General features: G+C 33.3%; 1 protein-coding gene across 7 annotated transcripts in view; it reads right to left on the reverse strand.

The window, feature by feature from the left end:
• IMMP1L (inner mitochondrial membrane peptidase subunit 1) overlaps positions 1-18,511 on the reverse strand; it is an 87,686-nt gene that overhangs the window by 52,962 nt on the left and 16,213 nt on the right. For 6 of the 7 annotated variants that reach the window (XM_026512179.4, XM_026512182.4, XM_026512188.4 and 3 more), the window contains one exon: positions 14,895-15,007. In XM_026512179.4, coding sequence (XP_026367964.1) covers positions 14,895-14,958 — 64 coding nt within the window. In that variant the 5' untranslated portion in view covers positions 14,959-15,007. Of the gene's footprint in view, positions 1-14,894; positions 15,008-17,023; positions 17,120-18,511 lie in introns of those variants that run through there. The other variant, XM_048215734.2, reaches the window with a different exon arrangement.

An 18,511-nucleotide genomic window follows, 5' to 3' on the forward strand; every position in this document is an offset into this window, starting at 1 on the left:
TTTTTTTGATGCACTTTCAGAGGAAATAACTGCCCTCACTGAGGTTTAAAGTATTCACAGCTTTAATGTGACTGCAGCAGCAAAAAACCTGAGAATCTAATTCAAAATCCAAATTCCCAGGCTCCCATCATAGAGCTAATGAATGAGAATTTGTGAGAGCAAGGCTACAGAATCTAAAGTTTCAATAAGCTCCCAGGAAGGAAGCCCCATAAAGGACTTTGTGCTATCATTTGAGACCACTGAGACATACTCAAAACTTTCAGAAATTTGACAAAATTTAACCATTCATTATTTTTAAGCTGAATGTTAACTTTGGGAGAACTCTCAGTTTCATCATCAAATACTTTATTATGCTAACATTTCACGGATTTTTAAAAATCCAGTGTTATTTTCTGAAGTTCACTTTTTATATATCCAAATACCAAAACTCATTTTATATTTAAAAATTATAAGCAGTTAACACTTTTCATACAGCTTCCAAAGAGTGAAATACCAAAACCATCCCATTCATCCACCAATAATCCCCCAATGACTATGTAAGATCCATCTATTTCAGAATATACAAGTTGTACGTGCAATAGCTGAAGGGTATTCATTTAGATGGAAGAATATCATTTAGTTTTATCATAGGCTAGCTGTCACTGTGCCAGTCTACAGTTCATGTATGGTCCTTTAGAGAGACACTAAGTCTCATAAATTGTCAAAAAAGAAAAAAAAAAGCTCTGAATCTCTTGAATAATCAAGAATTCCTATGATTCCCATCCTGCTTTTGTTACACCTGACTTATTCTTTTTAAAAATTTCTTATCATTTCTCTCAGTCTACCTCCCTTTCTCTTATCTCTTATCACCCCCCTTAACTTTCATTGACGACATTACTTACCTGTGCCAATAAATTTAGTATTTGTAGCTTTCAAAGATGAGTCAAATTTCTCATAAGTTACCAATAAGATAATTAAATTGGGGTAATCTTGTATCTACTGAAAATAATATGTATCACTGAGAAGATCTTATATGTTTATAGTGAATTTAATTAAGATGAGTTTATTTGGGGCTTTCCAAAGGAAATAACCATCACTAATCAAATAAGAATGGCTAGGATAGAAAAGAAAAGAAAAAAATACTCTCAAGAGCCATTCAGTAAACAGCTGAATAAAAAGCAGTTAAAAGTAAATACTGACACTGTTTAATAAAAGCTTTGAGACAAATTTTGTTTTGAAAGGAAAGCTACTTTTAAAAAATAATTATAAAATACTATTAAATACCATAAAAAGTTACCCTGAGAAAATATACTACCTGGCAAAATAATTTGAAATTACATATAAGCCAAAAATTTTATATTTAAAATATAAGTGATTTTACTATAAGGATAAGAAAAAGAATTTAGTCCACTTATTTCATGGATAGATCTTTTCACTGTGATAGACTTTTAAATGAACACCTTTTCAACTAGTAAAAACACAAACAGAAGGCTAAAGAAGTCCTTTACAAACTAACATAATACAGTTCAGTAAAAATATTCTTAAGCTTTCTCATCCATTCATTTAAAATGTGACAACAAATGAAGGAACACGTTTTGGAATACAATAGCTTGGAACCAGTTAAAACAAAATCCACTAATAATGACAAGTTTGCTAGGTAAGTTTGATCAAAGATCTCTACATAAATTTCTTATATTTATTGATTTTTCTCATAAAGATTTCCTATGAAGAATAAAATGTACTATACGTAAACAGAGGCTACAGGTAAATCAATGCATTGCGTATAATGGATGATTATATTTTAAAAATTCTTATAATTACAAAATTACCTTATTCACCTATAGTTAGTTAAAATTTAAAGTTTAAGAACATTAAAATTAAGGTTTTATCATCTATTTTTTAAATATAAAGCTACTAAATCAAAAACAACAAGATAAAAATCGAGTTCTATGAATAAATATTTTAAAAGTAAGTACTCTAGGATCATAACACTGACAACACTAATTATCTTTTCTACTCTTGGCAGTTATGTTGTATACTGTTTGGGTGACTGATGGGATAATTTCACTTCATTTTCTTTCAGTTTATTCTGGACCATGTAGGAGAAGAATATTAAAATAATTAACACCTCTAAACAAAGTACTTGATAAAGTTTTTTAGTTTAAATAAAACACTTGAAAAAACCTCAATTAGCTAATACATGATTCTAGAGCAAATAACAAATAACTAAACCTCTGCCTGCTAAAGGAAAACTTTCACTAAGGATTCCTGATTTTAAAAAATGTCATTCAGTATTAATATTAACTATTTTAGGACTTTTATATATTAAGATCCTACTCTTTCACAAAAAGCTCTTTTCATAAGTTGAGCTAGCATTACCTTAATCATCAAAAATATAAATGTCTATATATTTTTATATCATTAAAGATTTTATTCACTAAAAACATTTAATCACAGGAATCAAAGCAGTTAGAAACAGGTAAAATGTATAACAAAACAAGTTATTCTAATTCATTACACCTACAGATATTTTGGTTAATTTACTGATAATGGCCTTATAGCCAAAAGAAAACTATTTAATTAATATTTATCTCAAATATAAATCTTTACCAATAGCAAATACATTGTCATTCAACTCGAAAAAGTATAAAAGACATTAATAATCAACTTTTTTATTTGAACATTTTAATAAATTTTAAGTTATACATATAGTTTATGTATGTCTTACATAATTTATAAGTCATATAGCTCATAAGGCTACATATTAAAAATAATTAATAAAAATCATATTCTTTGCCTTGATCACCTGATTTTTTGTTGTTGTTGTTTATAAAATTAATCACAGTTAGCAGGGTAGAAATCGCTTTGAGCTTCATGAATGACATCCAAGAGATGGGAAAGGATTAGTTCTCAGTTGCTGCCAGTTATAGCGCCAGGTGGCTTTTTCTGCAGTGAAGGTGTTACCGATAATCCCATTACACTGGTACTAAATCTTGCAGACATCAAAATTATCACCAAGGTTCCTTTTCATCCCATCCTTTCCAAATGACTGGAAGTCGCTTCACCTGAAAGAAGTCAAATCCACATGCAGCTGCTGTTTTAGCAGGCAGCAAACTCCCTGAGAATGCCAGTCGTGATTCAATTTTGCTGTGCTGGTGGCCCCCTATTCCCTGTCCAATAATACATCTGTTAAAAAATCCTACAGCTACAAATCAAGTTTAATCCTACCAGGGACCTCATGTTGGTCTTGTCTTCCAAAAAGGCAGCAGGTTCTGCTGTCTATCTCTGCTAGTGTCTGGGGAATACCCTTTAAATCCCAGCTCTACTTAGAAGAATAAGCTAAGGATCACAAAACATGACCTCAAAAACCCTGATATGACTATATTCTGACCCAGAGGCATTCATTCTAGGTGAAGATTAGAACTTTGCATAATAAGATTACACAGCAAGTGAATGATATCAAGGGACTATCCATATGCAGCCGCCTGGTTTTCTATAGGCAGCCTGTGCTCTGCAATATGCAGTGCAGACGAAAAAGAGCTTGGTCTTTCTAGCTGAAATAAAATAGATTCACATAAATTAGTTGGCCATTTCCAGATTCCTAAATCCCCTATTACATCTTTTATTGACAGCTCCTGTGAGGATAGCACAAATGTTATTCCTTTTTATTCTGTGCTTCTATAACAATCATGCTCTGTAATTGAAATGTACATAGATTATGGCTTGAAATTAACATCTTGTTTGCTGTAATCTTGGATTACAATTGACTGTGTACATAATAAAATTAGGAAATCAATGGATGGATTTATCATCTCCAAGAAACTAGAGGTATTGTTTAAAGAATAGTTTAACATTTTGTGTCAACACTTTAAATGCAGAAGTCACAGAGAAGTCAATAAAAATTCAAGTGAGTAAAAGAATACAACAGGCATCATGCAATATCTACATAAAAGTTAGATTACACAAAAATTAGCTCATTTCCCTCAAAATCTGAAGTGTTAAAATTTTCAAGATGTGAAAAAGTCAGAGATCTCACGAACATATGATTTTTCTCTCAAAACCATACTTGAGCAAGGTCAATGACACTTAAGGTCTCTACTTTTTATAAAGTGGGTGCAGTAGCAGTATTTTATACACATCAGCTTGATCATTTATACTTTAAAATATTTGAATCAATTCAAATCAATTGTAATTCAAGGTTTTATAGTTCTTAACTACATGTTCCTAAAGTAGTTAATGAAGTTCCCTCTCCTTATATTTGAATATATACAGAGCATTTAAAATGTATAGAATCCTAGAGACCTTTATGCTCAGTTTTTTCTTCCAACAAGTTTAAAGCTATATGAGCTCTAAGCAAACTTATATGAAAAGAGAGATATACATTCACACAAATACCTATGCGGAAAAATTCTAAGAATACGAAGAGGAGTTCTCAACTTTATTTAAAAAAAAAAGTATTAAAATTTGCCATGGGATTCTTATACAACTAAGCTCCTTGGTATACTTGAAATATGTTTGACAAGTTTGATTTGCTCACAACTGTTGAGGAGCATACTACATTCATTACATTAGCCATTATCTCTTATCACAATATATTTAAGCATATCTATACAATATCTGGTAAGTACTCAGGAGTCAGGTGACATAATTTTGATTTTGTGTATTATTCAGGCAGATATATACCAATAGTATCAGTTATAGAGCTATAAAAAACACTGTATGTAATTTCAATTACATAGCCCATGAATGTTCTTCGGTCACTTGAATAGGATATTACTAGAAAAGTAATGAGGAATGCAAAAAATACACATTTCTATTATGATATTTGTATGTAGTACTTTAAAACTACATTGTTCAATAAGGTAGCCATTAGCTACATATGGCAACTGAGCATGTGAAATGTGACTAGTCCAAATTGAGATGTATTGTGAGTATAAAATATACATGAATTTTGAAGACATAGTACAAAAATTACTACAATTTTTTATATTGATTACATGTTGAAAAGATTATATTTTGGATATAATGGATTACATAAAATACATAAATGACTTGCATTATATTTCTATTGGACAGCACTGCTTAAGGAAATAACACATTTTCCAACAATAAATTCCTAAGCTAACTGAAATTGCACAACTAATAAAAAAATACTAAAGCAGACGATTATTTTGGAAAAATAAACATTCCAATGTCAAGTCTGATAGATAAGCTTAGAAAAGAACAAAATGCTTCATTTCAGCCTGTATTTCATATTTCTAGCTTAAGGGTAATGGGGGAGAAGAAGGGACCAACCAAAATGCTGATTATCATGTATCAAAAAAGAATGATGTTTTATAGTTACAAAAATGCTTTAGTCAAGTAAACATAGAATTGTACAAAAAATACATCTTGGGCAACTTCATGAAAGGACTAGATAGGTCTATATGTTACCACTAATTGAATCCAATAGACAGCAACTTCAGAAAATATATCTGGATCTAGAAAGGGCCATAATTTTTTCTAAGGTGCTATATAATTAAAATTCAAAATTTAAAAATACATTACAAGTAATAACTATAGAGATTTGAAGCATTTAATATATTTCAACATTTTAGCAAAATAAAAAAGGCCAATTTCATAAATTATTAGAAATCCGCTTTTCCATTAGTCTTTTCATTATATCAATCACTGAAGGTTAAAAAATCCATTAATAAAAAGGGTTTTACAGAAATAAGGAAGACTAGAGTTAAAATATAAAACATATACCTAATTTAATTCAAGAAAGTTAATGGCAGATTTAGTATGACCAAACAATTAATGTCCTACAATTAAAATACAAAGTCTATCTTTGTCACACACTGGAATATTATTTCAATATAAACAGTAGTATGTGAGGTATTAACTCATTTAAAAGTTCCTTTTTCATAATTATTACTTCATAATATTTATCTAAAAATACTAAGACTAATGATGAAATATGAGTATCAATAAATAAGATAAAATCTAAATCAATTCTTTACGATCTATCCATGTCACTTTTTCCTAGCCTTTTAAAATTATTTAAGTTCCTTCCCTTTCTGGTAGCAAGTATCACACAGACACACAGACACAGAGAGACACATAAAAACAAAATAATAACAATAAAAAACTTTCCAAGCATCAATATATGAGTGTAATGATATTCAGTCTAAGTTAATCCCCAGACATCCAAATTCATGAATAAAAATTCATCAGTTTTAAATACACTGAGCCTATTAAGCAAGAACAAAAGCATATGCACAAAAGAGCTTTTAATATATTTCAAAGCCCACAAGAGCCATGGTCTCATTAAAATTATAAATTACACAAACATGGAATGAAGATTCAAACTGCAGTGCAGCTAAGCAGATTACAGAAAACCCCGCGTTCCATATGATAACACACCATGGCCCTCCCAGATGGGGGCTTGGAACAAAAAGGCCATCACCACAGCTAGGGAAAACCTCCTTGTGATCTCTGGTTTCTGTTCAGCAGATGACAGCCAAATAATATGTTGATTATTCTGTTTGTGCTGCTAAGCTTGTAAGATGGAATAAAAGCGATATGATCTATTGTGAACCCAATGCTAATGTGTTGCTCCACTCATAAATAATATACTGAATTTATTTTGAAACTATCTTTTATCTGAATTTCAGTTTTTAAATGCATGAATTAAAATAAAAGCCAGGATAAGATAATATTTAATTTGATGATTTAAACTAAAAAATGTAATGACAAGTGAAAAATATCTAAGTGCTTAGTTAAGAGTCAAGTACAATTGCCTTTCTTTAATTTCAGCACCGTGATCAGAGACAAAATACATCTTTAAATAGGCAATTACTCTCATTATGAAATAGAAATGCAAAATTAAATAATACAATAATCCTGAAGTTTATAATATACATTATTGACAAGATAAAAACTAAAATACCAGAGCATATAAAAACACTTTTCTGCAATACAATAGCACATAATCAGAACATATATCTAAAATATTTCTGAATAATAAAAAGTATCACTGAAAGCATTATGAATGTTCATAACTTGTACACAAATGCATGTTAACAAAAAATCCTACTTCAAATCAAAATAATTAAAAGAAGCTTCTAAAAATAATTTTCAACTATAACATATGTAGAGAACATCTTTTTTTTTATTGCTGTAGAGTATTTCATCGTACAGATATGCCATAGTTCATTTAACCACTACTCTACTGATAAACATCCACGAAAGAAATAGCAGACATATTAATCAAGAAATACGTATTAGAATGTTTATAGTTATAATATATGGAAAACCACCAAAATGTCCACTAACAGAATAGATAAAAAAGTAGTTGTGATATGATCAAATGGAGAAACGAAAATGAACCAACGACAACTATGTGCAACAACATAGATGCATCTGAAGACATAATGCTGAGAAAAGGAAACCAGACACAAAAAAACGCTATTGTGTAATTCTATCTATACAATACAAAATACATACATAATGTTCTTTTCTTTATCTGGGTGCTGGTTACATGGGTGTGTTTGGCTTCTAGGAAATTCACTGAGCCATCTATTTTTAGTCTGTGCACTTCTTTGTATATATAGCTTTCTTTAAAAAGTCAGCTTCACACACAAATACACAGTATACAAAGGTAGTCAAAATCCTTGTCATACGAAATTCAGAAACTGACATATATAAAATCTAAAGGTGAAAACTAAGCATTCTTATACTACTTGTTTGAGTAATCAAATTTTCAACTCAATAGCTGAGACAAATTCCTGGACTCTTTTAAGTGGAAGAGCAAAAGCCACTCACCCTATTATCTTCTCCCACCCCCCAACCTCTAATACCATATTTTCAGAGGTATCTGGCCTTTCTGTCAGGAGTTGTTACTGCTGCTGCTGCTGCTGCTATAATAATAGAGCTAAAATAATCTCAGGACTGAACATTTGCCCTTATGAGAGAAAATAAAGTAACGCAGAGGACAAGGCAGTATAATGAATACGCATGTTTGCTGTTTTCCCCCTTGCCTTCAAATTTCATAAACTTTTGTTAATTATGAATACTTATTACCTAATTTATAGGAATCTCTTAAAAGCTTTCATTTTACTTGTCAATGAGTTAAAGAAAATATAATTCTTTAATAAAAGTATCATACAAACAAAATGGAATTTCATGATAATATAATAAACTAAACAATGTATCTCATTACCTCCCACTTAAATATTTTCCTCTATTTCTATACTAGAATCAATACATGATCTACAATACTGTTTTTCTCATATTGAAAAAATACTTTAAGAAATAAGCTAAAAGAGATCATCTAAAGACTATAGGTTCATTTTTCACTCATGTAATAAATATTTATTCAGTGCATACTATCTACCAGGCTCTGAGGATAAAGGAGTAAAATTAGCTAGTTTCGTGGTAAATATAGCAGACTTACCCCTTTCTTTCCCTCTCATTTGATTTACAAATGAAACAAAACTATTTTTAATGAGTAACAATATTCAAGCAATATTCAAACAATATTCTAACAATATTCAAAAATTAAAAACAATCTACATGATATACAGTTGAAGTCCCATCTACTTCATTTTCCCTACCCATCCACACACAAGATTTAAATTTTGCATGAACTTTTAAATTTTATTTTTGCAAATATAAACAAATATGAATATATATTTTTATTCTCTTCCCCTTTATGCAAGAAGTAGTTTATTAAACACTGAACTTTGCCCTTTTATTTTTTTAAGATTTTATTTTTAAGTAACCTCTACACCCAATGTGGGGCTTGAACTCACCACCCTGAGATCTGAAATGGCACACTCTACTGACTGAGCCAGTCAGGCACCCTGAACTTTGCTCTTTTAAAATAACAATATATGTATCAAAACTTTCTAAATCTATATATCGAAAACATCCTTTTTTTTCATAGTTGTAGAGTATTTTATTGTATAGATATGCCACAGTTCATTTAACCAGTTACCCGACTGAGAGACATTAGGGGTGTTTCCAATCTTTGGCTACTGCAAAAATGCTACAGCAAAAACTCCTATACATATGTTATTGCATGAGTACACAAGTACATCTGCAATAAATTTCTAGAATTGGTATGAAGACAAATATATAAATGCATTGGTCTTTTTCTAGAAATTGCCAATTTGTTTTCTATGGGGATTATATCATTTTGCATTTCCACGACAGACACATCTCAGATGTATCCTAGGAAAAGCTCTTCCTCTCTTTGGGCCTCCAAAATATTTTGTTCATAAGGCAATTCCCAAACATGTTCTCCTTGCAAAAAAACGACGTAAAGCTCTTTGTTTGTTTTACCTCCAATTGCACATGTAAAATCTGTTCGTGTAGTAAGTTTTAAAACAAAGGAATTTTCAAATCTTAACAAAAACCTCACTGACATAGGAAATCATCATATGCCTAATGTACTGCGATAGCAACTATTTATCTTTCCTCCCAATTATCTCCTGTGATCCAAAAACAAATATACTCTCCCACCCCAGGATTTTTTTTTTTAATTCACATTCAGTAGTTTATAATTGGGTAAGCAGTCAAATGCATTTCACTTTGTAATGAATGTTTTCTTGAAGCACTAATGTTTTCACAAAACCAAATCTGTGTTACTTCTATATTGTCCTTGAAAAAGCTATCATTTCAAAGGTGGTTCAATTTTTATGACTACCATTTTCAAATGGCTGTGTCATCTAATACATTGTTTTTATTTCAATGCCCATCCTATCAAATATTTTATAATTAGATAATGCCCACTTAAGTCCACTGGACTTCCCATTTGAAGAAATCCTTAAGCAACTCCAGTTTCAGTATCACTGTTTTGGTTTTTTTTCAAAGATTTTATTTATTTATTTGACAGAGAGAGAGACAGCCAGAGAGAGAGGGAACACAAGCAGGGGGAGTAGGAGAGGAAGAAGCAGGCTCCCAGTGGAGAAGCCTGATGTGGGGCTCAATCCCATAACACCAGGATCACACCCCGAGCCAAAGGCAGACGCTTAACGACTGAGCCACCCAAGCGCCCCTCAGTATCACTGTTTTATAAGAAAATGTGTGCATGATAATTTTTATTCCCCAAATAAGGATGCAATGGTATATGCAATCTATGCTGCATCTCAATTGTACAGAAATCAGCTGTCAGATAATCTCAGTGCTCTGAAAGAAAGTGGCTAGCCGAGTTGATGAACCCAAAGTAAATTTTAAAAAGCTGACACACCTTCTGCACCCTTAGTAGATGGGGCAGAACCATACTTAAGCTCTCACCTAAACAATATATGTTATGCAAATGTCGATTTTAATATTAGAGTCAATATAATGCACTGACAGCAAAAGACAAGAATTACATAACAAAAGTAAAACAAGACAAAACAAAACAAACGCCACACACTACAAGTAGCACCCAGGATATAAAAACTTATCAGTTTAGGACAATTTAGGAGAACAGTCCTACACAGCAAAAATTTCTGAGGAAATCACATAAATTCCACGACAGGGCTGATGTTCATAATGACAGCACTGGGCCATAAAAACAGACAAGCAAACAAATAAGAAAAAAACCTTAACTTATACTCCATTTGTTCTGTTTAAGAAAACAGAGGGTAAATTTTGTATTTTAGAAACATTTTGAAAAAATGTTCATACAAAACAAGTTTTGGCACATAAAAGGATAAGATTCAATTATCCACAAAATTAAGATGAGAAATATACCATTTATTAATAAGGCGTAATGAATGAGGAATCACTCAAAGTAAAATCCTCAAAGTTAGAATATACTATGACTGTCTTTTAGAAGATGAACTATGATAAAGTGTGGTAGCATTTTGGGGGCTTCAAACATGGAATTCCCTGTCCTAAGCCAATTCTTGGTTAATAGTCAAAAGAATAGGGGCGCCTGGGTGGCTCAGTCGTTAAGCGTCTGCCTTCGGCTCAGGGCGTGATCCCAGTGTTCTGGGATCGAGCCCCGCATCAGGCTCATCTGCTGGGAGCCCGCTTCTTCCTCTACCACTTCCCCTGCTTGTGTTCCCTCTCTCACTGGCTGTCTCTCTCTGTCAAATAAATAAATAAAATCTTAAAAAAAAATAGTCAAAAGAATATCTGATAATTTTTGAAAGCTAGTCAGGCAAATTTTCCACTTAAATGGCTGAACACACTCAAGAAAATATCCTGATTTCATTTTTCACTTTGTTTTCTTTAAATTGTGACTGCCAAGTAGACAGGCTGATCTGGTTTCTAGCTCTGACTTGCTAAATGACCTTGTCCAAGTGACTCAATCTCTCTAACCCTCCTTAGTTTCTTCATCAGTAAAGCGAAAGAGGTATACAAAATACATGATAGTTAACGGAATGAATGTAGTAATAAAGTAAACCACAGAGTTACTACCTTAAGTCTTATAATCACTCTTTTCACTATATCTATACATCTAACTATATGTATACTGTTTTGAAACTATCACAAACTATATGCCACTTTACTATACACTTAAGGCCTAGAGTAAAAGAAATTATAATCATTTCAGAATCTTTCCCAATATTTAATATGTGTTACTCTCAGGATATAACAAATTTCTCATGAACTCATTTAAATTAATTTTAAATACCATATAATCAATTATCTTTAACCCGAAAATATATGACTTTTTCTACCTGACACAGATAAAAAAACATATGATATGTAAAAGAACATTCATGGCAATTTCATTTATAATAGCCAAACACTAGAAACAACCCAAATATCCATCAACAATAGCATGAATGAATTCTGCTATGGTCATTCCAAAGGAATAATATATAATGATGAAAACAAATGAATATTACTTGTAAGTACACAGATGATCTTCAAAAGAAGAAAGAATATGATTCCAGACAATGGCACTTACCAGCTGACCCACCCATGTCCCATGCTGCCTGATACCCCACTGGGCATCCCACAGCCATGTCAGGATCATGGTGTAGCAGGCCAGCACCACTCTGAAGGAAAGCAGGAAGGCAGTCACAGGAGCCAGTCTTTGGCCAGTATCCAATATGAACTCTGAGTTTAGCCATAAGGTCTGGACCTCAGCTCCACCACCCCCAGCCACCTTTCTGTCTCTGTGATCAAAGCTGCCACATGCCAAGAACTGCCAGACAAGGTGATGGAGACCCCTCAGCTGACTGAAGTGCTAAGAATGGTGCTAGAGGAAGATGGGACCTCCATGGAGAGCAAGGACTTCTTCCAGCTGTTGGAAGATGACACATGCCTGATGGTGCTAGATTTTGGGAAAAGCTGGACCCCAGAAGGAATGGGTGCTGTCAAGTGGCCCAGGCCGGGAGAACACCAAGCACAGAAAGGACATCACCCTCATCACCTTCAACATATAGAAGCAAAACCCTTGGAACTTCTTTGGCAGCCTAACATCAAAGCCACATTCTACAAGCTCTACCCCATGAGCTGTGACTCTCAAGGACCTGGTCTAAAGAAAGTACTCAGTGGGCTGCTCCAGTTGAACCTCCATGTTGCTGCAAGGCCTGGGCCAAATGTTGCTGGGAATTTCCTCCACCCTTCACCATGCAGTAGAGGGGGCTAAGCAGTGGGAGCAGCAGCAACAAGAGGGTGGCCTCCATCCCTACTGAGAAGGGGTTCTGAGCTTCTGCCCCTAGACTTGTTCTAAGAAACACAATGTAAGCACTGTGACAGTATCAGGTTTGGGGTCCTGCAAGCAGTACACACTAGATAACCCACCTATTTTTCCCCAATGTTCTCTAACTGCATTTTGATAGGACCTATCCACCCCTAGCCTATACCCACCCCTCCCTGAAGAATGCTGTCCCTTCCTAGCCATCTTTCCAGCCTCCCACTTACCATGAAAGGCCACGAGCCTGTCCCCAGGCATCTTGATTCTACCCTAATTGCTGCTACATCTAAATTTCTTAGAACTCCTCCTGTTCCTAAGCTCCCCTGTATACTGAAAAGAGTCCTCTCTGACTTTACATTGAGATCTCTAATTCTTTATACCCTTCTCTTCCAAAATAACAAAAACATTCCCAATAAAAATATTAAATTATTTACAAAAAATACACGTGATTCCATACAGATTAAAAAGAGACAAAAAGTGAACATACTGCTGAGAAATAGACATAAAAAATGATAAAAATTATATAGAGATTATATAAATAATTACCATAAAAATCAGGACTTTTGTTACTTTTTTAAAGAAAAGGAAAATTATGTCAAGTGTTTCTGGGATGCCAGTAATATCTATGGTTACATGGATGCTTGCTTTATATTTATTCCTTTTACTATACATTTAATTTTTTTTTTAAGATTTTATTTATTTATTTGAGAGAAAGAGTGAGGGAGAGAGCATGAGCAGGGGGGAGGGTGAGAGGGAGAAACAGACTCCCCCGCTGAGCAGGGGAGCACAATGCGGGGCTGGATCCTGGGACTCTGGGATCATGACCTGAGCTGAAGGCAGACGCTTAACGGACTGAGCCACCCAGGTGCCCCTACATTTATGTTTCTATATGATGTTATGTTTTATAATAAGTTTACAATGGTATGTTTTCTGAAATAACATATTCTTATTGAGAAGGAAAAGAGGGTTCCTCTTTTTTGCTAACAATTTCTTTTCTTTTCTTTTTTTTTTTTTTTAAAGATTTTATTTATTTATTCGACAGAGATAGAGACAGCCAGTGAGAGAGGTAACACAAGCAGGGGGAGTGGGAGAGGAAGAAGCAGGCTCATAGTGGAAGAGCCTGATGTGGGGCTCGATCCTAGAATGCCGGGATCACGCCCTGAGCCGAAGGCAGACGCTTAACTGCTGTGCCACCCAGGCGCCCCTATTTTCTTGTCTACATTTCTAATTTTTATTGCAATATTTAATAATAAAGAAATAAATTACTATGCCTAATTCTCCACAATCCTAATTAAGAGTCAATTTCACAGGCTTTCCCAGTAGCTACAAAAAAAAATTACCAGCCCATTAAAGAAAGTAAGAATAGCTATCCTATCAAATCTTTGCTTAGCTCAGTGTTGTTTCTGTTACTTTTTCTTCTTTTCAACGAAATGTATGCTTACTTTCAAAAAAATCTATATTACATCTAAGTAATAATTTTATACAGGCCACACTCCAAAAAGCATATTTTGGCTCACGAGAAAAAAGAAAAACACTCTTCTTAACTGTCACACATTTTCTAACAATTTTGGGAGCACCTGTGTATGCACACAAGGTGAGGTTTCATAATAGGAAGAACATAGACATGACACTTGAGGTCCAACGCCACTGTGTAAATATTTTCACTGTGTGTACTAGAAAACATGAGAGCTGGATTACAGGATGGATATACAAAGCAAGTTACACTTAAAGTCCACTGTGTAAAGTGTAGCACAGGGTGACTCATTCAAAACAGATCCAATAATGCCTAATTTAAATTATACTGGAGCTGTTTTCAATATTTCCTTTGGAAAAACAAAAGTACAGGAAATTAAATTACAAAAAAAAAAAAGAATAAAAAAAATAAACTGACTTCAATTATAAACATTATACACATACAATTTAGGAAATCCCATCACCTACAAGCATCTTTCAATGTACGTTTATTTTAACTTGTAGATGCCACTATATAAGCAGACAATGAAATTTAGACGCAAGACCATCAGCACCTTCATCATACTCCAGATAACAACACAATCACAATGGTATCACCCATTATGATAATAAAGTTGCTGTTGTTGTATACTGTTGTTTTTCTATGAATGCACCCTCTTTAGCGGATCCAGCTAACCGGTTATTTGCCCATCTATTAAGTGCCAACTTTAAAAAATTACACTGTGTCCAGCAGGGAGCAGCATTACAACATTCATAAGACTTAACATGAACATGAAACCGACAGAAGAAAAAGGAGAAAAAAAAGAACACTTACCATAAGTCTGTTCTACGACACATTCAATTTTTACGGCAGTTGCAAGGCTTCCAGAAAAAAACATCTAAAGCATGTCTCAAAGTATATATGGGTAATCCACAATTTCAGGATTCCTAAAGGAGGAAATCAAAATTATATTAGGTAAAGGATTCCCTCAGCCATGTTGAGTTGAATTAGTATATAATATGACTAAATGTCTCTTAGTTGTTAAGGTATATCTTCCTCTTAGTGGGTCAATGCGATTTTGAATTCAGATATATACTACTACTTTGGATAAAACAATTAAAAATACCCCAGAATATTAAAGTCCTTTATCCACCAGAAAATTTAAGCAGAAGAAAGTAAGTGGGTGACATATCAATCAAACTAGAGAGAACGGTGGTCAAGGACTTAAAGGAGTTCATAAGCCAAAAATATGCAGTTCTAATATACCAAACTCTAAACAATTTGCAAGTAACAGGATATAACGTCATTTCTACATGTCAGCATGAACATCTAAGTTAATTTTAACAATGAAAAGGCAGCAGAGTAGTAGTAGTGTGTAATACAGATATGTTAAGATTGATTAGTCAATTATCTACTGAATACAAGTAATGCACATGATATTGCAGAAAAATTGTGTGATGAGTTAAAATGTGACAAATGAAAAACATACTATGTTTGATACTGTTTTGGATGTCAAAACCTGCCTCCTATTCAACTAAAATAGCTCCATGTTTGTTCTTATGACTGAAAAAAAATTTTTTTTCCCAATTATAAAATGAACTTTCAGTTATAGAATAAGTAAGTCCCCATAGGGAACATAGTCAAAAACACTGCAGTAACTTTGGTGACAGATAACTAGACTTATCATTTCATAATGTATAAAAATATCAAATTACTATGATATACACCTGAAACTAACAGGATACTTTATGTCAATTTTACTTCAAAATATTTATTTCCACTTTTATTTGAGATGTTAAACAGTTTGCTTCATAAGTGTTTACATGCAATGTTTCAGTGTCTACACTGAAAAATAAAATTTTGCCATTAAAAGATAACATGGATATTCATCTTGAAATATACATGATTACATACAATTTACAAAATACACATTATCACAAAGCAATATATTATTAATATATGAATAATATATTTATTTGAAATTTAATGAATATGTAAAATGGTTCCTACTATTTTCTTCTGGCAAAGTAATATGTAGAGCTTGACTTAAGTATATGATAGCAAGACTACAGTGATTCTCTAACAATTATCATTAATTTTAATGAAATCAAAAGAAACTGATGTATTAATCTTCTATCCTTTAACATTAAGTTATTCACGGCATTATTTCCTATATTTTGCCCTCCTTAAACACCTTCTTTTATCCAATTTTTTGCTTTTGCTTTTGTACATTTCACTTTTTGTAATACTTATTTCTACCAGTTTATCTTCCCTCTCTTTTCTAATACATTTGTTTCAATCTCAATTTTCATTTTATTCAAACTCCTCCCTTTATGATCCTACCATCTTTTTCTCTTTTATGTTAAGACCCTTAAAAGTGAGTTTTTTCTGCAACAGTCTGCTTAAATATACTCTTTACCCATTTACAGGCACTGTCCTTGCTCTTAACAATCTAACCTGATTGGAAACTCGATAAACTTATATCGTTGCTACTTGTAAAAATATCTTTTTCCTCTGAGTTATTTAGATGTTTGAAGAACTCACTAAACATTTTGGAGTTGATCTTGAAACTCTCAAAAAGCTCAAGAAAGTTTAACCTCACACACTCATTCCAATCAATTTGAGACCACTACTATTCTAATAAAGAGGTGATTTAGGATCTCACCACATCAGTATGAATAAATACTGAGTAGCAAACATTTTAAAGTGCTTTTTATTCATGTGTGACCATGCACATGTGCACACTATCCTCATGAAAAGGAAAGATACATGAAATAAACCTTTACTTCTAATATATATTGTCAAGTCTGAAAAGAAGAGTGATTTCCCTATTCATATCCCTAATATGAATATTCATATTAATGGTATCAGTATATTAAAAAATAATCTCATAATAAAATATCACATGCAAATATTGATTTTTTAAAAATTATGAGATTATAATGCATTTATAATATAGTTACCTAAAAAGAGACTGTAGTGAGTTGAGTAGTGTTCCTCCCTCCCCTCTAAATTCATGTCCACCAAGAATTTCAGAAAGTGACCTTATTGGGATGTAGGGTTTCTGCAGATATAATTAAGGTAAAGATCAATATAAGATCATAGTAGATTAGGGTAGGCCCTAAATCCAATGAGAATATCCTTACAGGAGACACAAAAGGACATATAGAGACAGAGAGAAAAAGACAATGTGAAAATGGAGGCAGAGGTTAGAGTTAGGCTGCCACAAGCCAAGGTACAACAGGAGCCACAAGAAGCTAGAAGCAAGCAAGGATTCTCCCGTTGAGTCTTTGGAACAAACATGGCTCTACTGACACCTTGATTTTGAACTTCTGGTTTCCAAAACTGGCCAGGTTAAAATTTCTGTTATTTTAAGACAAGTTTGTAGTAATTTGTTATGGAAATCCTAGGAAATTAATAAAGATTTTGGTAGTGGGAAGTGGAATGTTGCTCTAACAGACACCTAAACATTAAAAAAAAAAAAAAAAAAAAAAAAACACACCTGAAGAGAGTGTTGGTAGATTGCCTTGAAGAGGCTGCTGTTAGAAACAGACATACTAAGGAGATTCTGGTAAAGGTTCAGAAGGTAGTAGACAGGATGGCAGAGAAAACTATCATCTTAGAGAATACATATATTGTCAGGAACAGAATGTTGTAGAAATACGAATGTTAAAAGGGCTTCTGGTAAAGTCACTAGAAGGAAATGAGGGACATGTTATTGGACACCAGAGGGAAGGCAATCCTCATTATAAAGTAGCAGAAAACGGGCAGAAATGTGCTCTACCACTGAGTGAAAAGCAGTACTTGTAAGCAATGAATTTGTATATTTAGCTGAGGAGATTACCAAGCAAAGTGTTAAAGGTGTGTACTGGTTTCTCCTTGCTGCTTATAGTAAAATGCAAGAGAAAGAGATAAATTGAGGAAGGAACTGTTAAGCAAAAAATCAGCACCAGACAACTTGGACAATTCTCAGCCTATCTAGACTGCAAAAAAGAGATGCTATCACAAATCACTAGGAAAATACAAATCAAAACCACAGTTAGATACCACTTCAAACTCATAGGATGACTATTATCCAAAAAACAAAACAACAAAAGTTGCTGAGCTAGAGAGCAACTAGAACCCCTGTACACTGTTAATGAGAATGCAAAATGGATCAGCCACTGTGGAAAACACTTTGGCAGTTCCTCACAAAGTTAAACATAGATTTATCATCTGGTCCAGCAAGTCCACTCCTGGATCCCAAATCCACTACTTTCACCTTTAGATAGGTATATATCTAAAGGAACTGACAGCACACTCTAACAGATACTCGTGCACTAATGTTCACTGCAGCATTACTCAACAAGTGTCTTATCAAAAAATGTATGGATCGGGGTACCTGGGTGGCTCAGTCGGTTGAGCATCCCACTCTTGGTTTCACCTCAGGTCATGATCTCATGGGTGGTGAG

The sequence above is a fragment of the Ursus arctos genome, unplaced genomic scaffold, assembly GCF_023065955.2.
Source record: "Ursus arctos isolate Adak ecotype North America unplaced genomic scaffold, UrsArc2.0 scaffold_23, whole genome shotgun sequence".
Taxonomy (NCBI): Eukaryota; Metazoa; Chordata; class Mammalia; order Carnivora; family Ursidae; genus Ursus; species Ursus arctos.